The sequence below is a fragment of the Equus caballus genome, chromosome 10 (genome assembly GCF_041296265.1).
Source record: "Equus caballus isolate H_3958 breed thoroughbred chromosome 10, TB-T2T, whole genome shotgun sequence".
Classification (NCBI taxonomy): domain Eukaryota; kingdom Metazoa; phylum Chordata; class Mammalia; order Perissodactyla; family Equidae; genus Equus; species Equus caballus.
The window spans coordinates 67,311,902-67,335,799 of NC_091693.1; the positions used below are offsets into that span (position 1 = coordinate 67,311,902).

The window sequence follows — 23,898 nt, forward strand, 5'->3', positions numbered from 1 at the left end:
AAAAAAGAAAGCCTCAGGGGCCTGTGGGACAATATCAAAAAGTCTAACATGCAGTCATTGGAATCCAAGGGAAGGAAGAGAAAGAATGCAGTGCATAAAAAAATATTTACAGAGATAATGGCTGAAAGATTCCCAAATTTCACAACAGACATAAACCTAAAGATGCAAGAGGCTCAGTAAAGTCCTAACAGAAAGACTCAAAGAAATTCAAAAAAGCTGAGTCTCTATTAATCTTGGGATAGACTCAATAGTGGGCCAGGGTCGAAATGGCTAGTTGGAAAAGGCACGGCCAGCCCAGCCCATAGGGCGCCTCTTACTCTGAAGCCCTCTCTCTCTCACGGCCCAGGCCCCCTCTCCAAGTCCATCTGCTAAATGTCTCTGGCAGCAGACAGCATGCATGCTGAAACCCCAATCCAGAGCAGCATTTTGAACGCCTCCCCCATCAATCTGCCGCCTCTGCATCATTACACATAGCGTAGGCTGGGAGGCAAGGGAACCAGAAATCAAATCAACTCTGACAAGAAAAAAATGCACCATCATTCAAGCAGGCCCTGATAACTTTTAGGAAGGAAGTGAAAAAGAAGAAAACAAAGGACAAGGAGGAATAAGCACTCAGCTCTAGATTTATTGTCTAAGTTATCCTGGTAAGTTGGAAAGAAAGGCCAAACAATTTTGAGTTGGTTTTTGTTCTTAAACGGACATCTCTAAATTCACCACGTTTTCTGTGTGTATCAAAATTGCTCAAGCCTGGGTGAGATTGAAACACACAAGGGGATGGCGAAGAGAATAAGACATAATGTATTTTAGGTTTTTATCATACACAGTAAAAAGAGAAGCCGAATTCCTGGAGTAGATCCCGTGAAATGTGGAGGCTTTCATGATGGAGAAACAGACAGCGTCTGTGTACACAGTAGGCACTCAAATGTCAAATCATAGATCTCACTGAGGTAACATCATCCAGGAAAGGAGAGAGGAGTTTCATTTGTCTCATGAAATTAAGAGTATATAAGAATGTCTGCATAAGAAAGCAAGTAGGAATTTAGAAACAGCATTAACCACATTTCTAAGGAATTTCTCTCTCTCTCACACACACACACACACACACACACACCACTCCACATATATGCACATCCTATTCAAAACATATAAGGTACCCAGACTTTCTGGGGCTCAGAATCCACATCAATCTTCTGTGAGTTCATGTTTAGTTAGAAAACTTCAGCCAGTTAACATGCCCCAAACATTTACCGGTTCCCGAAACATCAGCCTCTTGGGATCGAAGGCCTACAGCACCCCCATAAACCATTTCAGGGATCCTTGGATCCTAAGTCACTGCCGAAGCCAAAGGAGAAGTGGAATCAGCAGGTGGGGAGAGCAGAAAAACCACCATGAGGGAGGGAGAGGAATGGAAAAAGGAAAGAGTATAAAAGGGGAGCATGAGAGGAAAGAGGGGGCTGCTCCCCCAACACCTGCATAGCCATCTTCATCTTCCCCACAGGTTCACCTGGGGCCCAGGTTTGTCCATAATGGGTACCAGGGCCTCTTTGGTGGCTCTCAGCCCACCTCAGTCCCCAAACCTCATGCCAAACCACAAGAGTCCCCAAGAGTTCCGTCACTGTGATCCTGAAGCCGCCAGGCCCATCCACGCAGCCGCCCCATTATCCTCCCAGTCTTACAGCCTCTAATGAGGTTCTGTGGTGCAATGTTGAATAGAAAGCCTGTCAGTGGTAAAGCTCAGTGCTGCCGAGCAGTTTTACAGGGAAAGTATTTCAGTTCTAGAAACGGTTGCACACAACTATGTATGTGTGTATTTCTCAGTTTTGAGGACACATTCACTCGTTATTAACTAACTCTTTTGTCATTTGCATAGTGTCCATGTTGCCAGGTCTCTGGCCCTTTTGACTGGGATAAAGCATTTGGCTGCCTGAGTGAATCCTACTGACAATTAGAGATAAGACTCTGGTTCTGGGACATTCCTCACATGATTTTATATTTATAGAACATTCTTCTGTCTGAATGCACTATAAGTTATAGTGCCTGACACGTAGGAGCAGCCCAATAAATTTTTTTTTTTCCCTTCTGTGGGAAGCTGCCAGCAGCGTAAAACCAGGCAGAGAGAGCTGGCTGGAGAACTCAGGAAACAAAAGCACTTAAGCCTCAAACCTAAATGGAAGGAAAGATCTACAATCTTTATCGCTAAGTGGCCCTTTTCAGGGACATGAAGAATTGCTGAAGGACGCAGACCTTTGCCAAGGTCAATTCTTAGTGGGTTTGCTGCTGTGTAACTCTCTGGATTCAGGGTTCTTTGGTGAATGAGCATGAGAACCTCCAAGGTTAGAAGCAGAGCTGTCAGAGTGGCAGCTGACCTTGGCCCAGTCCTCTTTCCCCAGTTGAGACTGGAAATAACGAGAGGAAAGGGGACAAATTACAAATAAATATAGCCGATCCAAGCTGATGAAACTTTTGACCATATTTCTTAATTATATGAGAAAGGAGGACTAACATTCCTCGCATTAAAGAAAAACAAACTTCCATGACGAAGAGCTTAAAGGTTATAGAATCCAGAAGACAGAAACTATTTCTAGCTTTAAATTTTACTTGTTTTGTACTTGTAGAGAATCATTATATTCAAAGAGAGCTTAAGGATAATCTAGACCAACTCCTTGACACAATAATTAAAGAAAATGAAGCTCAGAGAGGTGAAATGACATGCGAAAGTCACATAGGTGGGAGGAGGCAGGGGCATGACTCAGACCCAGTCCTCCAGGCTGCTAGTCCCATACTTGCTCTGCTGTATCATGCTGTCTCCATCCCAGGTTTCAGAGTTTTATCTTCTCCATACCTAGTTTTCCTGTTAATATAGCCATTACATGCCCAATATAGCAACTGCAGAAGAGACCCCCTGGTAAAAACCACAATGGCCGTTTTTCACTGACACACTCATTGATGCAATGGAAACAAATTTATGAAATTTCTGTTTGTTCCATAAGATGTGGAACACACTAAAAAGTTCACCAGCAGCTCTGAAAATGTCATAGATGACAAATCCTCATCCTAAAACGGAGGATTAGAATGTGTCAGGGGAAAGGATTCAGGCCTGTCTGACAAAGGCAGTGGTATATCTAAGTTGAGGCAGGGTCAGCCTGAGTCCCTGAATGGGAGCAAGAAGCTGAGATCTTGACTCTCAGCCCCACCAACTCACAGTGGACATGTAGCATGAGTGAGAAATAAAAGTTTATTATTTTAATCCACTGAAACTTGGGGATGTTTGTTACTGCAGCATAACTTAGCCTATCCTGACTGTTACAGGTACCTAAAAGGCACTGGGTAAATATGGTTATCATTATTATAAATGCATCCTCACAGAACCTTCCCAATGTCCCACCACCAGAGATTGAATGGTAGGCTAGAACAGACCTTTGGTCTTATGAAGGCTCTCGCATGGGGAAAGAAAAGAAGTCTAACCAAAGATAATTCACTGCCAAGATAAGACTCAGAGAAGTTAGAGAAGTGCTCAGATAAAGACCATGAGGACATTCTGATTACAAAACAAATCCTACTCTCTGGTCTGTTTCCTACGTGCCTCCTGCTCCTAACATTTTGTGCCAGTTATTTTCCTCCTTCCAAGAATTCTCTCCCTTATTCACTAGTCAGTTCAAATTCCACTTATTCTTCAGGGTCCAGTTTTAGCCCCACAGCCTTCCCCCAAATCTCCTAATCACTCAAGCCTCTACTATGCACAAAATAAACGACACAAAGCAGATGTTTCAGCACGTATTGCTTGTACTTTTCATTTTATACTTAATCAAACGTTTGGAATAACATGTTTCAAATGCGCCAATCTTATCTCACCAGACTACAAGCCTTCTGAGGACACCTGTGTTTCACTTCTTCCACAGTCCCCCACAGAGATGATTCAAGGCACATTTTTACATGGATTTAAATGCCAGGGAGAAAAGAACATGATCAAATTCTTGGGATTGAGAACAATTTTTTTATTACTTTGGAAGGAAGTAGGGAAATTCACTAGCTGAGCTGTACAGTAATACCTTAATCTAGCTAAATATAAATACTATTTATTTAGGTGGAAATAAATTATTATAAACCTTAAATGTCTTTGATCCAGGTTTATTCAAATTAAAGTAAAACCAGAGATAAGTAGTTTAGCAGGAACCCTGAGGGAAACTGTATGAAAGCACTGTTGAGAATTTAAAACATTTCATTAAAAATTAACATTGGTTTTGATAGATTAAAAGGTTAATAAATATCTACATACCAGTTATAAAATTTAAGCTGAACCTGAACATATTCTATACCTGAAAATCATAAAGTTAGGTTTTATCCAAACCCATTTGTTAAGAAAAGCACAGAGCTTTTCAGGAACATTGAAAGTTTGTTTTCATAACTCCAAAGACTGTTGGCATGTAACCTTGAAACTATAAATATTTGTTACTCTAACTTTAACTTATTAAATGCAGAAATATGGACTGTTCAGGTAAAGGTGGAGCTGTGTTTGCCATGGAAGGTGGATCCCACAATGCCTTGCAGAGATGGACTTTCTGATCATAATCCCTCTGACCTAGTTCGGCTCATTCCACCTCTACAACATTGCTGTGCAGATTCTCTTAAAGGTAAGCATATGCATTCCTCCTTGTTGGAATTTATTTTACAAATAAAATAAAGTAACTCCAACATACGTTAAAACATGGTGCACAATTTTGATTTTCTTTGACATGTATTATAGTAGAAGCACTCTTAACCTGTCTCTACAAAACCAACTTGTCACATTAGCGGACACTCAGCATCTTCTCGTCCTGTGCCTTCCTGCTGCTACCAGTTCAGTCGTATTTTCACCAAGAGATGTTTGGTTTGTTCCCAAACCAGTTTATATCAGTTGTATGAGTTATTGAAATTTTATAATTTAATTAAAATTTAGGTGAACTGATGAAATCTGTGCACAGAAAAAAGCAGGTTCCCTTTCCTATAAAAGCCAGGCCAATTAAAAGCTAGGTGCTATTTCGGAATACTGTTGTGTTAGGTATCGGTGAAGTCACTGTAAAAGAGAATCGCAAAATCACTAAAATCTGGAGGTGTTCTGCACTCGGACTGCTTCTCAGTGTCAAGTTCTTGCTCCACTTTGAAGAACCCCAAACTGCAAATGGCGAGTGCTGAAGTTCAGATGGGTTTTTGCAAGAAAGACCAGAACTCCAGCCAGCAGCCATACTCACAACAAAAGATTAACAAACAAATGTGCATGCATATGTTTTAAGTTAAAATAGACTGTGCGTATACTCTTTGCAATTTGCTATTTTAACTGCCTCTATATAACTGACCAATGACCGGGAATTGGTGATTTTGGATAAGAGGCTTCTACTCAGCTTGCTAAAGACATGGTTGTAGAGATTCCACAAGAGCATAGCCACAGACAGGGCAACGTTATTAATCCACTGAGATGCTGACTAATGTTGGTGTGTAGCTGGAGAAATATTAACATAAAGCAGGACTGTGGACAAGACGAGAGACTGGAAGAGATGACCTATAACTTCCTTTATGTTTATTTGCACAAGAATCTATGAATTTCTCCACCTGTAGAGTTTTTTTCTTAGCATTCAACATTTTCATAGCATAAAACAAGCACTTATTTACAAATGAAATATAAAAATGAATAGCAGGGAGGAACCATTGGCTACTATTCTGAAAACAACATGCTGTTCCTCAACGTGTAGCTTAAGGGGACCATGGAGAGCAGAACTGGCCATCAGAAGGATTGCACATCTCGGCACCACATCTCAGCACCGGGCCAGGCCTGGGGTGGTCCTGACTCTACAAGCTGTCGGCCAAGATTCTGGGCTCCGCCACCTGAGGGCTCCCAGTGAACAGTGAGGTGACTCTGGGAGAGAAAAGTCCACCACACTGGGGCAGCTCTCCGTTAAAGGTGGACACTAGCTATTGAAGCATCTACCCCAACTTTAGGAATCAATCGTCCTAGTCACACTGATGTGTCTTAACCTGGCACACAGGACTCCCTGAGTGGTCCTTCACAGGGGACCTGTGGTGGGGGAGGCTGAGGTATCTGTATGCTGAAAACTCCTTTGAGTGACTCTGAGCCACTTCTGGACTAAGAATTCAGGGCTTCATGAGGGCCACAGACCTCCTGAAATCACGCACAAATGAATGTGTGTGCAAACAGATGTTCCGTGTTCTGGAACGCTTGTCCATAGCTTCCATCAAATTGCTTTCATCAAATTTTTGTAACTCAAACAATCACTGTTCTGAAACCAGTGCAAGTCTTCACCGCCCTGCTTGTCTACACAGTCCAGAGGGAATCTGAGAAGAAGCTGAACATCAACTTCCCCCTACAGAGCCTTCCTGGTGTATTTCTCTCTTTCTCGCTCTGATTTTTTTTTCCTCCAAACGCCAATCTGTTCCTATTTCTTCACTTCTATTTTTACATTTAAAAATTTTGGTTTCAAAATAACTATAATCTAAGAACTTCTCAGATAAAAGACACAGAAAATTAAAGTTGCAATTTCCCTTACCCCCTTCTCCCATTCGTATGGTTTTACTGTTAAAACATTTTTTTTAAAGATTTTTTATTTTTTTCCTTTTTCTCCCCAAAGCCCCCCAGTACATAGTTGTATATTCTTCGTTGTGGGTCCTTCTAGTTGTGGCATGTGGGACGCCACCTCAGCGTGGTTTGATGAGCCGTGCCATGTCCGCGCCCAGGATTCGAACCAACGAAACACTGGGCCGCCTGCAGCAGAGTGCACGAACTTAACCACTCGGCCACGGGGCCAGCCCCAAAACATTTTTTTAAAAGAAACCTTACAAGTACTTTTGATCTGTTTTTCCTATTAAGTTAATGACTTGACCAAACATACAGGCCTTTATTTTAATTATCAGCATCCTGGTTTGCCTATATTTTTAAAATAACAAATTATATAGTATTTTTTTTTCCTGTTCCTTGTCTCAACACGTCACCATTACAAGGAAGGATACAATGCTGTATGTGTTAAACAGGCTCCAATCTGTGCTGGTGGTTTGGTTTTATAAATAAGAACATGCCTTGTGCAGGAGTAAGGCCCAGGCATTCAGATTTTCCAAAACAGTTCTCTGTATCCAGGGTATCCAAATAAATTCAAGCACTTCGATTTCAAAACTGATGTAGCTATCTGATTGAGGTGAATGTCCTCTAAGTGCACATTAGCTAAATAAGCCATTTTTTACTATTTCTGTACAAAATGAATATTCACTATTCAAAAGAACATTCTCTATCATAATTATATAATCAGTTCAAATTTGTTCTTAAGCAATGTAAGGCATGCTTGAAATTCCAACTTGACAAAATAGCTAAAATTAAGCTTTAAATGTATTAGTTGACCTGGAAAATATCTAAGATGCCTTAATAGCAAACCTAAAATCTATAGTAATCAGCATATTTTCCTGAGATCTAGATTTCAGCATGGAGATGGCCATAGTATAGAATAGAAACAATACGAAATACGACCTCAGCCGACCTGGGTTATAATCTTTATTTACCTTGAACCAGTTATTTAATAGATTCTCTCTTGGTGGAATGGAAATAACATCCAATTCACTCATAAGGCTATTATAAGAACCACTTGGGATAACAACAGAGGAAGCCTTTGTACACTGGGAAGAGTTGTATAAAAGCAAGGTATTGGTTATAATTACTGTTCCCTTTAACACGAATGCCCTCCAAAATGTATAGGATGCTCCCTCCACACAAGTCATTAGGAATGAGGTGACAAAGGTCATGCGAATGAGAATGAAGGCAAAAAGATGAACCAAGGTAGCTGAAGTCCTAAGCAGAAGAAAAACTCACTCTTATAAGAGGTGCAATGGGCTGACAGGTGCTTGGCCACATCTTTTCACAAACCCTTGGAGCTCTGTGTCAGTGCTTTATGCTACAAGCTGATGCCCTAGGAGGCCAGCAAGCTCCCAGTGATTGCAGCTTGGAGTTCTCCCGTGTCTGGCAAACAGCAAGCTCCTGGGTTCCTAATGCAGCGTTGCATGTCTGACCAGTAGCCAGGGGACCACTCCTGAGAGGCCAAGCCAAGGGCTTTCTAGAGAAGCACACACACGGCCTCCACTCTTATGCTGGACATGCCCATGCCCATTTTCCAGCACCATCGGGGGGATCCCAGGGCTCTCTCACAGTTAATTTGTCTTATCTGAACAGAGTAAAGCCTATAGTTTGACACCTGTCATTCATTCCATGGGCTTCCAGGAATTTTTTTTAACTGAGATATAATTCACATACTAGAAAAGTTACCATTTTAAAGTGAACAATTGAGTGGCTTTTTATTTATACATAGATTGTGCAACCATCACTCTTATTTAATTCCAAAGTATTTTCATCACTTCAAAAAGAAACTCCATTCCCAGTAGTGCTCACTTCCCATTCTCCCCTCTCCCCAGGCCCTGGAAACCACTAATCTCCTTCCTGTCTCTATAGATTTGCCTCTTCTGTTTATTTCATTAAAACGGATTGATGCAATATATCACATTTTGTGACTGTTTTCTTTCACTTAGCATGTTTTCAAGGTTCATTCACGTTAGCATGTATCAGACTTCATTCTTTTTTATAGCTGAATAATATTCCATCATATGCATACACCACATTTTGTGTCTCCATTCATCAGTCGATGCACATTTGGGTTGTTTCCAACTTCTGGCTGTTATGAATAGCGCTGGTATAAACATTCATATACAAGTTTTGTATGAACATATGTTTTCAATTCTCTTGGGTATATACCTAGAAGTACAATCGCTGGGTCATTTCCAGGCACTCTTTTTTTTTTTTTTTTAAGATTGGCACCTGAGCTAACATCTGTTGCCAATCTTCTTTTTTTTTTTCTTCCTTTTCTTCTTCTTCTCCTCAAAGCCCCCCAGTACATAGTTGTATATTTTAGTTGTGGGTCTTTCTAGTTGTGGCATGTGGCATGCCACCTCAGCATGGCTTGATGAGCAGTGCCATGTCTGCGCCCAGGATCCAAACTGGCGAAACCCTAGGCTTCCAACGCAGAGCGTGTGAACTTAACCACTCGGCCATGGGGCTGGCCCCCTCCAGGCAGCTTGAATCCTACTGTTCATGTCAGCACCCTCTGTGTGAACACATTTCCATGGCAGACAGAAGGAAATATAGCTCCCCAGGGATCTCAAAAGTCAAAGGAGGAAATGAAGACATGTATGAAGGAAAAAGGGATTCTGCATGAAGCAATATATTGCTGCTCCCAAAATGCTGTAATAATGTATTTCCCCTACACCATAAGACAGCAGGAACCATAGCTAGGATGAGGGACCAGCACTGGACCTAAGGTGGCACGATCCTCCTCATAACAAGAACAACGAACACGTAATGAGTGTTTACTATCCCCGAGGCCCCGTGCTGAGCACATTACATGTATTGTCCAACAGTGGAGAGGATGAGGGAAACGTGACTTTTGAAAATAAACACTGATTGCAGCCAATCGTGCCTTCCTGTCACAGCGTCATAACTCATCTCCAGGCCAGACCTGGAAGGAGAGAGGCGAACAGAGGAAGCCAAATTGCCTGAGCAAGAAAATGACATGTATTTGGGATTTGCTGGATGTAAGCTCAAGAGAGCGGGTGGGCAGTGGGGGTTTGAAGGCTTGAAAATGGAAGAAAGGGATTGATGGGTAGAGAAGAGAAGGCAAGAGTCTAAGAAGAAAATACAGCCAGTAAGAAAACCCCAAAGGGCAAGAAAACTTTAAGTAATCAATTTTAAGTTGATTTCTGTTTTGAATTGCATTGATATCTGCCTCTATTACCCTAACACCTTCAGTAAGGCCTGTGTTGGTGTCACTCTGGGAGATAAAAGAAGCAGGCAATGCAGGGCAGAGAGGAGAAAGCAGTGGCCAGAGGTGAAACTCTGAGCCAGGAGGAGGAATTCACAGAGAGTGACCAGAAAACGGAAGCCCTGGACATTGTCAGAATATTTGAGGGGAGGAAAGGTACCGGACCTCTCATAGCACATGGCTCAAGACATTTCAACTTAAGTATTAAGGGAAAGGGTGACCCCAGACGCTGGAAAAGATGGGGTCATCTGACTGTCATAATATAATCTGCCCAACAATCTGATACAGTTGTGCGTCACTTAACTACGGGGACACATTCTGAGAAATGCATCATTAGGCCATTTCGTCATTGTTTGAACGTGATAGAGTGCACTTACACAAGCCTAGATGGTATAGCCTACTACACACCTAGGCTATATGGTACTAATCTTTTGAGACCACCATTGTATATGCAGCCCATCGTTGACCAAAACGGTGTTATGCAGTGCATTACTGCACACGTGTTAGAAAAGGTGAGTAACAGGCAGTAGTAAGCAAACACCAAGATTTAAACCACTTTAGCATTCATTCTGTGGCAATGGCCTCAAAACAAAGACCTTGAAGGCTTTATGATGACATCTCCATGAATGGTTAGAGAGGACCCAATCATTTTCTGTGTCCCTGTTGGAAGTCTAGGACTATTCTTCTTAAGCTGCAGGAAAACTCTACCACAAGAGTCTTGTGGATTTGATTGTGTCCACCTCCACCTGGAAAAGTCACAGTTAAGTGGCCTTGAAGCCACTTCCACAGCAGGGGTTGACAAAGGTTTTCTGTAAAGAGCCAGATGGATAGCCAACTGGCATGGCCACTTCGCATGATGTTTGTGAGCCAGGAAGAAAATCAAAGATATAAGTAGGTACTTATAAGAGAGAGAAGACAAATTTCCACAACATTTTCGTTGATGAAATTCAAAATATAATAATTATTGTGCACAATTTTTTGTACTATAGATCTACCAATGAGAAGAATGGAACTTTGGAGGAGCAAAATGAAGCATTTTTCTTCACTGGTGTTCAAAGTTAGTGTTTCCTAACATGAAATCAACTGCAAGTGTTCATCTATGAAAACCACTGTCATCACCATACAAAAACAGGTACGGGCCAGATGTGGCTCACAACCTCTGCAGTGTAGTCACCATTGTCTGAAGCAAAGTCAATGCTGGGTGCTCTGTTCCAAGAGCCTGTAGCGGAAAACCCTGATTCAGAAATTGGAGGCCAGGAATGGACTTGCAAGTAGCTCTTCAAAGATTCAGATGTTCGTCAAACACAACGGTCAAGTACCCCAGTGATTGAAATATCCACTTTTCCAGCCAGTATTTACTGAGCACCTACTATGTGCTGGTGCTATCATGGTCACTGGGGATACAGTGGGGAGCAGGACAGATGAACTCCCTACCTGCATAGGGGGTGAAACTGCAAAAAGAGTTAAAGAAAGAAAAGAAGCTCAGAGAGTGGGAGTGCCACGGAGAAAATAAGAGAAGGTGTTAGAAAGGCGACTGGGACAGGGAGATACTTTGGATGAAGCAGTTCAGTCAGGAGTTCCTTTTTCTCAGCATTCTTATCAATCCAAATGCAAAAAGGTGGTATTTTTCCCAATATGATGGGGTGAAATTAAATCCCATTGTGTTTGATGTGCCTACCCGCTCCTTGGTAGGACTGATCATCTCTCTGCACGCTCTCTCTCTCGCCATACATATATATATTTGGTCTTTCAGGTTTCTTCTTCTGTTAATTCCTGGTGAATTCCCTGTTTATTTTTCTGTTGGGTTGTCTGTCTTTTCTTATTGTTTCGTTGGTGTCCTTTTAAAATTTTGGATATTAATCCTTTATTGATGATACGCATTGCAAATATCCTCTCCCAGGCTATGACTTGTCTTTCAACTTTGTGGTGTCTTTTGTTTCCAAGAGGATTTTTATCTTTAGCTCGCAAATATCTCCGTAAGTAATCTACTTTATGTGAAAAAGGGTTGTTAGCTGCCCATCTCAGTGGGCAAATTGGAAAGTCATGGATTTTGAGTTTAAACCTTCATTCCATTCCTTACAGCTATGGCTTACCCAAACGGATTAATGTCTCTGAGCCTTGGCTTCCTTATCTGTCAAATGAAGACAATCCTGCCTCACAGGTTTGTTGTGAGAATTAAATGAAAGAATATATGCAACTCCTCTAGCACAGCGACCCTTCCCACCCGTCTCTTAAATTGTAAGCTTCCTGAAAGCCTTAAGGCCTCCTTAATACCATGTCCAGGGTCAGTACTTAGATTTTGTTTATTGTGTTGATTAAACTGAGTTTATCTTTAAAATGCATATAAAGTACCAAGTATAATAATACACACTTAATTGACTAAAATGTGGAAAACAAGACCCAAAAAACAACTTAGCTATTAGCTTTTTGACCCACCATTACACCACTGGCCTCCCCTGAACTAAAGAAGTAACAGAGTTATAGTAAGTGGCAAAGTCAACAGGAGTTTTGTAAACACTCTTTTGAGGAAAAAGCATATTTTGAAAGCTTAGAAACACATTTATACAGTCAACCCTAACAGGGACCAAAATTATTTTACAGCATGTTGTAAAAGATATTTGTAATTAGTTTTGAGGGAAAAAAGAAATACAAATCGATGTGAACAGGTAGGCCGTAACAATTTTATAATAAATGAGTTATATGGTGAATAAATTTATAATAAAAAATGCTAACAAAAATTTACTGCTAGCTTTTATTTAAGATTCAAAAAAATATTCCAGCACCTTTGATGGCTAAGCATATTATATATGCTTTAAATTTCAAGAAAAATAAAAGAAATATTAAATTTCCAATGAATATTGGGCTTTGCACCCCACAGATGCACATGCCTAGACCTTTTTGATGCTCAGGGGCCAGCATCCCAGCCGGCAACACAAGGTTGAACAGAGACGATCTTCATTTAGGAAACTCTTCTCATAGGCCAGGTGTTTTCGCCGACACACTTTTGATTAATTTTCACAACATCCCTGGGAGTTAAGTCCTACTACTTTTTTATAGAGGGGGAGACTGAAGTTCAGATAGGGTACAACACTTGTCCGCATCCGGTGAGTAGAGAAGCAGAATTTAAACTTCTGACCTCAAGTGTAAAAACATGAGCCCAGCGTATATAATGCGTCATGATGAAGTATTCTCATGACATTTGTAAAGAGGTCTCCAAGGAGCTCATGTGTTACCTCCGCTGGCTTTTCCCATATTGTTCCCTGCAAACTGGGGAACGACAGAGTCTCTCTCCACATATGATCTCATCACCCTGTGCTCAATGGGCATGTATTTTGCTAATTAGAATTTTTAAGCGATTTGTTGTGCTCCACTCCAAGTAGATGAAAAATAAACTAAAAATACTTGCTGTCATATTGTGTACAATAGCAAACACTATACAACATGAATATTGCCTCTGATTTGCAGCCAGATTCTGCAAACACGTTTGGAAGTCTTTCAACTTGCTCCAACTAAAAATGAGTAAGCGATCACCATGAAGATGGATTTAAACATGGGAGTCTGATTCATTTTACCAGAGGCCTTTGGCTCATTTACACTCATGGCTTTATTTATTCAAATGACTTGCTTTTTTTTTTCCCCAGGAAAAAAAGACTTGCAGACCATCATCCCATCACTGCTCTGTGCAAAGAATCTAACATAAGCAATGTCAGAGAGAATCATTGAATTTAACAAACCCCATGACACGCCACAGCACTGTTTATGAGACGTAAATCGAGCCTTGTTTAATTTCACTGTTCTGCTAAATTCGGATGTCTGCTTCATTTTAGATCTAGGCCCCCAGAAAAAAGCTTCCCCTGCTTTATTCAATTCTGTCGAATGTGCATATTCATCTAGGCATTCAAAACAGCAAACGTGACCCATGACCTAGATGATGCCCATTTAGATACGGATGATTGAAGGGTTACCATACTGTGGTGGCCGTAAGTGTTGCTCACCAAACATTTCCAGCTGTCTGACTTCTGAGCACATGGCCAGCCTCTGGCCTCCTGCGTTCTGTAGGGTCCAGCAACCAGCTCTGGCCATTGAGCAGGAGTGCTGTGTGTGGCTTCCAGCCAGGGCATTGAATAACGTCATGCAAGACCCTGCAGAACACTCACTCCTCTGCCAAGGTGACAGGCAACATTCGAGGTGGTGGGTGCGCTGCCAGCCTGGGGTCCAGAGAGACAATGAGGATAGCACAGAGCAGCACCCTGCCCCCTGCCAAACAGCAGTGGATACACAGCAGAACAAGACATAAACCTTTGTCAGCATGAGCCCTGAGATTTGAGGGTTGTTTGTGATCACAACACAAACCGGCCCCTCCTGCCCTATACCCCAGACAAATGGTGCCATGAAAAAGGGCTTGGTGTCTCTAGCGATAAGTTAACAGATTTGTATAATTTAGTATTTGAAGCCAAATGTTATTATCTTGTCAGGAAAAGATCCTTCAGCTCACAGTCCACTTGGACCCCGATCATCATGTTCCAAAATCTGAATTAAATACACCAAGCAAAATTGAAGCGGAAAGTTACAGTTGTAACCTTCTGAACTGCCAGTTCTAATTTATTGATCTGCCAGCGTTCTTAGCTGTAAACAATAGAAACCACTCTGGTTAGTTAAGTAGAAAAGGAATTGATTAAAGATTTATTAGCTGACAGAATCTCAAGGGCAGGAACACCACCAGGTGGACCAGTGTAGACTGCACTGTTCCACCGCTGGGCACAGACAACACGGCTCATTTCACCATCCTGGGCACGGGATGCCTCCGCTAGAACCTTAGCTAATGTGCCGCTCTACAGTCCTTGTACCAATTGCTTCTCCAAATCTCTAAGGTACAATTCAAACTCTCACGCAGGTATCTCTGAGTGGCAAAGCCTAGGTCACACGAACGCACTTTAGGTGCAAGGCAAATTATTTTTCAGCTTTTTTCTTAGAAAGGTAGAAGTTCCTCAAACAGAGGAAGAAAATTCAAAGGTGTGGTCAAAAAGCATGATAAATACCCACCACATCTGTGATGATGGGTGATATGGATGAAGAAGTTCTTCAATGCTCCTTTGAGTCCACAGAGAAGTTCCCAGAGCCCCCTGGTTTCTGAAGCTACTCCTTCATTCACCCGAGTGCCCTTCCAATGAATGCCTGTTCTTACAAGTTTCACTTGGATTCTGTCACTTGCAACCCAGAGAGTCCTGATCAAGAAGTAACCATATATTAAACAATCCCAGACTCGCCAGTTGCAAATGGAACAGTAAATATTCAGATGCTCTGAAGAATTTTTCAGATCTTTTTTTGCAAAGTAACTGCATTGACAGAAAAACATCAAACAAAGAACATAAGACTCTGACTTTGGTTCGAGAACCCTAATTGGGATCATGGGCTGAATACTGATTATATTTACCTTCTTTCCCAAACGTCCTCACAAATAACTTCTTACTTGAAAAAAAAAGGAAAGAATCGGGGGCTGGCCCCACGGCCGAGTGGTTAAGTTCGTGCGATCCGCTTCGGCAGCCCAGGGTTTTGCCGATTCAGATCCTGGGCGTGGACGTGGCACCGCTCATCAGGCCATGCTGAGACGGCGTCCCACACAGCACAACCAGAAGGACCTACAAAGAATACACTACTATGTACTGTGAGCTTTGGGGAGAAGAAGAAGAAAAAAAAAGAAAAGAAGATTGGCAACAGATATTAGCTCAAAGGCCAATCTTTAAAAAAAAAGTTCTGAAAGAAAAAAAAAGAAAAATATTGCATATACATAGGTCCTGTGGGCATATACCAAACTGAATAAAAAAAATCAGAAGTATGCACAAGGTGCCAACTTATTGCCAAATGCTACTTGGAAATAAGGTTATATCTAATACATCTAGAGAGAGAAATAGTTAACCAATAGAGAAATACATACACACAGAGGCATAGATGCCAGCCTATGCTCAGGTCCAAAATCCCTGAAATGGGCTAGTTGACATAATAGAATACAATATTATTTTATTTATTTATTTTTATTTGCCCAAAAACCTAAGGGCAAAACTGCACAAAAATTATACTGGATAGTTAAGGACCGCCAAGGACTTGAATTCTTGGGGTAACTTGGACAAAGTTCCCCTTTCTCTAAGAACGGCTTCTGGGATGGGGAGAGGGGCCTTTGGTCTATGTCTGTGGCCTGTGGCTAGAGCCGGCCGACTCAGGGTGAACATCTAAGAAGCTGAGCCCAGGAGTTGAGGGAGCTAAGTCTTGCAATGGTAGCCCTTGAGGGAGAAGCCAAGAAGCTCCGAAAGCTGGATTTCCAGAGTAGCCCTATGCCTTGTCTCCTCCATGTGACATGGGCTTCCTCCAATTCAGCGAGAAATCCAAAGTTTTCCCAATAAACTTCTTTAAATCTTTTTTTGTTTTGTTTTTTCTTTCTTAAGCTAGGCCAGAGTCCATCTCTCTTGTTTACAACCAAACGGACATTACATGAACTAAGTATGCTCCCCTGGAATCTTACTCTCCACAATACCCAACTCCAGCCTCAGATGGCTCATCTTTCTTTGCTGGGAATGGCTTTAAAGAATCCTAAGCTTCTGTGTAGCTGGTATTTATGTGCCATGCTGCCATGGAGCTTAGCAGCATTAACCTTGTTTGTCACGTTTTAGGAAAAACAACTGTTAATTTTGACACCTGGCTCAGAGGTTGCAACTTCAAATGTCTTCAGAGATCAGAAAGGTGACATAAGGGGAGAAAGTACTGAGCTGGACTCCACTGGATACTGTATGCCCGAGCTAAAGAGATCTATGTTCCAAATACTTAAAACACTGTGTGGCTCAAACAAAATTCTTCATGGGCCAAATTTACTTCCTGAGCCATCAACTAACAACCCAGCCTGCTATTAGTTTAAATTACATATGGTCCTAGACTGTAAGGCTCATAAAACTCAATTTTGTTTCGGTCATTTGAGCAGGATAAAAATGCTTCTTGGGCAGCAAATTTTCCCACCCTCTTTTAGCAGAAAACTGCATAAGCCATTAATGGGGCCAATGTGAGATATCTAGAGAACTCAAGGGCTGCTTTTAAAAGAAGCTTATCTCTGCCGGTAGATTCCTGCCTTAGCGTGTGTCTTGTGGTAAATGAATCAGGCTCCTGTTACTTTCTATGAATCACAGAATAAAGAGCCAAACTCCTTATAAGCACAAGGACTCCTAAGGTGTCATAGCACAAATGGGAAAATTCAAATAGCCCCCACCCTGAACAGTCTCCAGTCTAACCACACAGCTCTGATCCTCTCCACAGACTAAAAAGGAAATCCAATTCGAGAAAACTGATAAGGGTTTCTTTTCCTTGGAGAAAATGGACTGGACAAATTGCACATAAAAACCTAAAATCTCCACCACCGACTGTTGAAAAACAATGGAGCTCCATCAGCGGTTCTTTTGCCCAGAGAATGCTCTCTGAGGACTGCGGGGTTTGGAAGGAGTACACAGGCCTATTCCTCATCTAAGGCACATCAAAGTTTTAATCAAAACCTGCTTTTCTTTGTGAAACCAAGCAACTGCTATTTCACACCCACATATTGCTGGAGCACATTCAATTACCCTCCAGGACTTTGTTTAAAATGAAAACGCTTTGCCTCCTGAGGACAGTGAGAGAGGGCTGATTAATGTTGTTCCCTGACGGACAGAAGTGTAGGTACCCAGCAAAACCCTAAGTAGCTGGAAACGACTGCTGGGCTATATTTTACAAGCAATTCAACCCGACCTGCAAGTATTTTGTAAAGAATAAGGACTTTTAAGGCAGTTGGATATATAGCAAGGGGCATACTATGCCATTTTTCCTCTTTCTTCCTGATGACAATCACAGAACTAGAAAACTAAGAGTTCTATGAGAAGTGATGAAGAACGACCAAATTTTGCCATATGGTTTTTCAGGAGAGGAAACAGCTTTTTTTTTTTTTTTCCTGACACATTGTTCCAAAGGATCTGTAATTAACAAACCAAGCCAGCACATGGCTGGGTTCTGTGGCTCTATGACTCAGAAGTCACTTTTCTATCCAACACATTAAATGTCAAGTAAAATATCTCCGATAAGAGAGAAGAAAGTTCTTCAGGAAGCTTGGCTCCTGTATGAGTGCCTCTCCCGTGCAAATGAGCCAAATATTTTGCTGCTGTCTTTTAGGTGGATTGCCCACCTGTAAGAGAAACATCTACCCAAGGCTACATAAAGAAGCACAAATCATGGAGACCATATCTTAGTCCTCTATTAATGCTCCCCAAAAGAATTTTACCCATGTAAACATAGTAAATGCCTGTTTAAGAAAAACAAAAAACAGAAAGAAACAGAAAACAGAGAGAGGAGTAAAGAAAAGAATTACAGTGATATTTTTATGCGTGTGTAGTATGCAGAATTTGGAGACTAAGCTCTGATGGAACCCTTAAGACTCTGTAACGTACCAAAATGTATGGGTTCCAGGGTAATCCTCATCAAAAAGGGCAGTATTTATCCATCATATATCATCTGCCCTCATTTCACCATGCTCTAAGACTAGAATCCCTGATGTGAAAGATTTAACATTTAGAGCTAGTTCCTGCACGGTTCAGTGAAAGAAGGGGATGAAGAAAGGGGGAAAGAATCATATGAAGACTACACTTCTCTTTTTTATAGTACATTATTTTCTTCAAGAGGAGCATAAGCTGTGATTAAAGTGGCAATATAATTGCTGAATTTTGGTGCCTCTAACACCTGCAGAGGAAGCACGTTGACAAGAAACACTCGGCACCCCAATTATTTCATGCAGGTTTCCATCCACCCAGAAAGCCATCCTCAAAATAGAATGGAACTTTCTCTCCTTCACCAATCTGGTAGGTGCCTATGGCAAAGTATTCAAGAACCTAAATAACATTGTTTACCATGATTCCCAACAAACAAATTTAAATAAAATAAGATCCAAGGAGTTTAACACATAACTTCCAAACTTTAATTATATCAATTATTTAACCAGGCGTTTGGCTTATATTTCACCATATCTTGATAGGAAGCTAAAAAGGAACAAGGCTTGTTCCCAGAGAGATAAGGGCATAGAGCTCTGTTCCCAGAAGTGGGAGAACAGACTAGATAACTGGTCTTTCCGGTTTTGAGGAACATTTTAATTCAGCTGTGAAATAATGGGAAAATGAAACAAATTCAAGATTCCCACTATCTAGCAATTTGGGCAAGTTAGACTACACATCCTGAAAATAAGTAAATAAATAACTAATAGCTAGGGAGGAGGAAATCCAGGGAAATTTTTTCCTTAGGAGGCTAAAAACAATATTTTAAAAATAGCAATAAACTCACTCCTTTCTTTCTTGTATATTTTTAACCAAAGACATTTAGAATTACACATAATAAGCTGAAATAGTAAGATTCTTATATTTTTTACATATTGGTGTCTCAGGAGTAAGCGTTTACCAGGGGTCACTTTGAGAAATGCAATCTTTTCCATCGAGAACAACTGTGGGGAAAAGCATTCAATCTGAAACAGATTACCGGGTCGCAACTTGTACAAAGCAACTCACAAATCAGAAGGCATTTCTGTTGTCACCCCAAACTGGGGAAAAATCAGCACTAAGTAGGATTGATATGGGAAGGTTTCCAGGCGATGATCCTTGACCTGAACGTCCAAGGATGGAAAGCACATGAATCACAAGCAAGCAGGATGGGGCCTCGAAGGCAAAAGAACCAACATAAGCCAAATGGAAATGGGTGATAACAAACTACATCTGGGGAATGGCTGACACTAAAGACTTGGGACAGATCAGTGAAAATCAAAGCTACCGTTACTGAGTGCTTACAACCTGCCAGACTCTACGCAGATATTTCCTTCTGTTTTTTCTGATTCAGTTTTAATGAAACCCGGCTCTCTTGTCTTTGTCGGCCACCCTCCCTCCCAAGTGATCTCCTACAGTCTCAGGGCTTTCCTGCCACTTGGACAATGATAACTCGCACGTCTCTATCTTCAGCCTGGACGTTTCCTCCAACTCCACACTCATGTTTGACATTTCCACCTGGACGTCTAAAGGACATCTCAAACTCAACATGGTGAAAACCAAACTCCTGATTTCCAGGCATTCCCTCCCAAAGAGAAAACTAAACAACAACAAAGCTACTCATCTTCCTTCAAAATATATCCAGACTCGGACCACTCCTCACACCTCCACGTCTGCCACCCTCTCTAAGCCACCACCATCCCCAGCGCTAATCACTGCAACAGCCTCCCAAGGGGGTGCATGTGAACTTCCCCTCCAGTGACCCCTGAGTCTAGGCGTTCCTAACTTTCCACTTGTAGGACAGGCTCCAGTTATCAATACTATTGTCCATAGTGGAGACTAACATTTAAGAGTGATTCTTGGACAGGTGACAACAGAAACAACGGAGGCTGAGAGCGGATGTGAAAGGAAAAGTGCAGGGTGGGGTTGAGGGTATCAAGGAGGCGGCATTTGAGGACATGTAGAGAGACAAAAGAGCCTGAACTCTTAAGCAACATCAAATCCTAGGTCAAATGTCTCCTCTCAGTTAGCCTTTCTCACTCCCCAGGCAGAGTTCAAGGCCTTAATTACAGCCTGGGTCACATTACTGGAGGCCTGTGCTGAGTGCCGCCCCCACAGATCCTGTGCCCCCCAGCACCTGACGCAGCATCTGGGACCTGATAAGGTCTTGGTGAGAGCGTGTTGGATGCATGACAGGATATTCTGGAAAGTGCATCAGCAGCATGGAGAAGGAAGTGGCCGCATTCTTCTGGGAGAGCCAATTAAGACTTTACATGGGAAGTGAGGGTTCAGAGATAGGAAAAACTATTTGAGTTTATTGAGGAAGATAACCCTGATGGCCTAGACAGGGACGGCAGTGGTGTGAAAAGACAGAGCAAGGCTCAAAGAGAAAGTAGAGGGAAGGAAAGCTGGGGAAGAAATGCTGGGGCATGACACTGCAAAGGAGGGTAAAACTGGGAAGCCAAAGAAAGCGGCAGAGTCCAAGAAGAGTTTTCCTCCATCCCCAAGAGGTGGGGTAGTGGGCAAGAAGGAGAAAGAAAAGCCAGGCAACAGAAATAAATTGCCCCAGAGGATGCGGTTAGGGTTGAGGGGTATAAGAGCCAGGCAAGCTCCTGCCTGCAGTTCTTAATCTTTTCTCTCCCAACTACCAAGTAAATTACTGAGCTCTAAAAGGAGGGTAGGAGGCCAGAGGCTTAACAATCAGAGGTTAAAATGGGACTACTCAGTGAGGGGTGAGCCAAGACGTTAATGAGCTAGGAAGAGCAACGCTGTCGAGGGTTTTAAGACAAACCCAGGTGATTACTTCAGTCCTCGAAGTTCCAGTTAACTTCCCATTAAGCGGTGCTGGGGGCTCGACTTCTCACCCTGCGCCCCCCAGCCACCCTGCCAAGGTCTGCGATGGAACGCAACCGAAAGGGGCTGGAAAGTGGGTCTTAATCACCGCGACGAAGGTAGCGGAAAAGCAATTCACAGTGGATACCCGCCCAGCTTTGTCCAGGCCTCGAGGGAAAACTGGGAGAAGCACAGAAGAGAAGAGAAGCAAAACCACCACTCGTTTCTCTTCCCTTTCCCTGCCCATCACTCATATGGTCCCCTCCCTAGATATATTAGCCCCGTGGGAGCAGGGCTTTGCCCTCCACTGCTGGATGCCCGCAGAGCAAGGGGCCTGGCACACAGTGAACCCTCAGCATATACTGGTTAATGTTGAATGAACTCTGCTCAGCCCCACTTCATTTTATCTGGGCACAGAAGGATGCGTCCCGTGGAGCCGCCCAAGAGAGGGCAGGGGGAAGAGAAGCAGAAGACTGTTGGAAAGCCCCAGCGGGGTGGCCGCAGTCGGGGAGGAGGATTCGGGTCAGAGGCCCAAGACTGCACCGTTTGCAACTGACCTTCCGTCGGGGAGGCCCGCGCGGGGCGCAGCAGCCGGGCTCCGGGGGCCCGCTCCCACGGCCCCCCGGCGGCGCTCGGCGCCCGCTGCGCACGTAGGTCACCCGCCTCCTGCTGGCGCCGCGCGGCGGGCCGGGCGCGGGCGGCAGGTGCGGCTCGGGCGGCCGGGGGGCTGTGCCCGGCGGGGCGCTGCGGGCCGGGGGCCGGGGCCCGGCGCGCCGCAGCTCCGCGCAGAGCCGCAGGCCGAGCAGCAGCGCGGCGCCGAGCAGACAGCGGCGCAGGGCCCCGCAGCCCCTCGCGGGCGGCCTCTCCCGCGCCATGGCGGGGCCGGCCCGGGGCTGCGCTCAGCGGCCGGCAGCAGGGAGGCGGCCCCGCCGGGCCGAGCTGCCAGCTGTGCGAAGTCCCCGTGGGCCGGGGCGCGCGTCGGGCCCGCCTCCCTCCTCCCGTCCAAGCAGGCCTCGGCGTAACCTTATCCCGCCCGGCCGCGGGATGGGGCGAGGGGCGGCGGGCCCGGCCGGGGCCCGGTTGTGCAGGCGGCTCGCTTGGGCCAGAACCCGAGCTCAGCCCCAGCCCGGGGGTCCCGGAGCAGCGCCCTCCACCCCGGCGTCCCCGAGCCCGGCGGAGATGAAATCTACAAGGCCAGAAAAAGCGCATTGCTAACGAGATGCTGGGCCGTAACATCATTTTCTCGTATTATTATTGTTGAAGAAACACAGGAGGAGAAGAGGTGAGCTGCCAGATTTTGCTACAAGGAACAAGTTCTGATTGTCGAGCAGTTTGTGCCATTAAACGCGATAGAAAAATGCATCGCCCTGGTGCTCGGGTTTACAACTTCTCTCCCTCAAGAAAGAAGGGGGAGGGGAGGAGAGACTAGCACTCAATGCAGAATAATCAAATGAGAGTTATTCCATTTCTAAATTCTGCCCGAAGCCAATCCGTGCTTTCTCTCCGTGTTGGGAAACGTGTGGGGGTGAAGGAGGAGGGGGAAAAAGCCGGAGAAGACATCTGACAGCGGGGAGAGGGAACAGAAGTTACCATGGCGTGATGTAAATCAAATTAATTTAGCTCCAAACACACACCTCCCTGCTGTCTTGCAGAGATACAGAGGGACAAATTTATCTCTCGGCAAAATGCTCCCCAGCTGGTATTTCCATCACCACCTTGACCTTAATTAATCAGGCTGAACGCTCACAGCCTGAAGTCCAGTTAGCTGTTCCCTTTTCAATTGTTAGTAGAATTCTTTCCCACAACCCGTTTGAGGTTTGGGCGGGGGTTTGAGGTTGGGCTTGAGTTTGGGTTTGTTTTCTTTAGCTGTGGCCACATTTTTTTCATGCTCTACGCTTGGCATTTTCCACGCTTCAGTGTGAGACTGCTGGTGCTGACCTATCCTCTCCCCTTAAAGGTCTGCAGCATGGACAACAGAGACCAAATGTGGAGCCCCCCGTCAGCCCCCTTGAATTTCGAGAATTTTCCATAACAAGTCCTCCTCTCTAAGATCCCCCTGGCTTAAGAAAGGTCCAATTTATTCTTTGTCACTATACAAAGCACTTGGGCTATTTGTCTACATGTAAGAAAACTCAACCCAGTCCAGTCCCTTCCCTGGGCACACCGGGTCCTCGTTCCTCGGTGTTTTCTTCTGACTGACTTCTGCTTTTCTTCTTAGATACAGCCCTCAGGCTGTTGCAGACGGGCTGTTTTGAAGAGTCCAAGCAAGTACATTTTTCCTAACACAAGCACTTAAGAGAAAAATCTCACATCCTGTAACTATTTAGACAACATGAGCTGTAGTGTCAGACTTGAACTGTGTGTTGAATCGGGATCCTGCCTTGCAGAAGCTGTAAGACTTTGGATAAAGTGCGTCACCTATGTGAGCCTTGGTTTTCTCATGTGCCATAGACCCATAATAGCTGAAATAACAGAAGGTACTTCGTTAATAATACAGTCATGTGTCCCTTTGCAACGAATATTCATTCTGAGAAATGTGTCCTTAGGCGATTTCATCACTGTGTGAACATCACAGAGCGCACTCACACAAAGCTGGATGGTACAGCCCACCACACACCTCGGCTGTATGGTACCGCTCTTATGGGCCCACCGTCGTATACGTGGTCTGCTGTTGCCCCATACGTTATGTGGCA

The 23,898-nt window shown here is 43.6% G+C and overlaps 1 protein-coding gene across 11 annotated transcripts in view; it reads right to left on the reverse strand.

Annotated features, from left to right (window-relative positions):
• The window catches only part of METTL24 (methyltransferase like 24), a 124,134-nt gene extending 101,940 nt beyond the window's left edge, over positions 1 to 22,194 (reverse strand). For 2 of the 11 annotated variants that reach the window (XM_070223655.1, XM_070223657.1), the window contains exon 1: positions 21,763 to 22,192. In XM_070223655.1, the coding sequence (XP_070079756.1) occupies positions 21,763 to 22,080 (318 nt within the window). In that variant the 5' untranslated portion in view covers positions 22,081 to 22,192. Of the gene's footprint in view, positions 1 to 21,762 lie in introns of all 11 variants that reach the window. The other 9 variants (XM_070223652.1, XM_070223656.1, XM_070223651.1 and 6 more) reach the window with 7 other exon arrangements.
• Between the last annotated feature and the right edge of the window lie 1,704 nt (positions 22,195 to 23,898).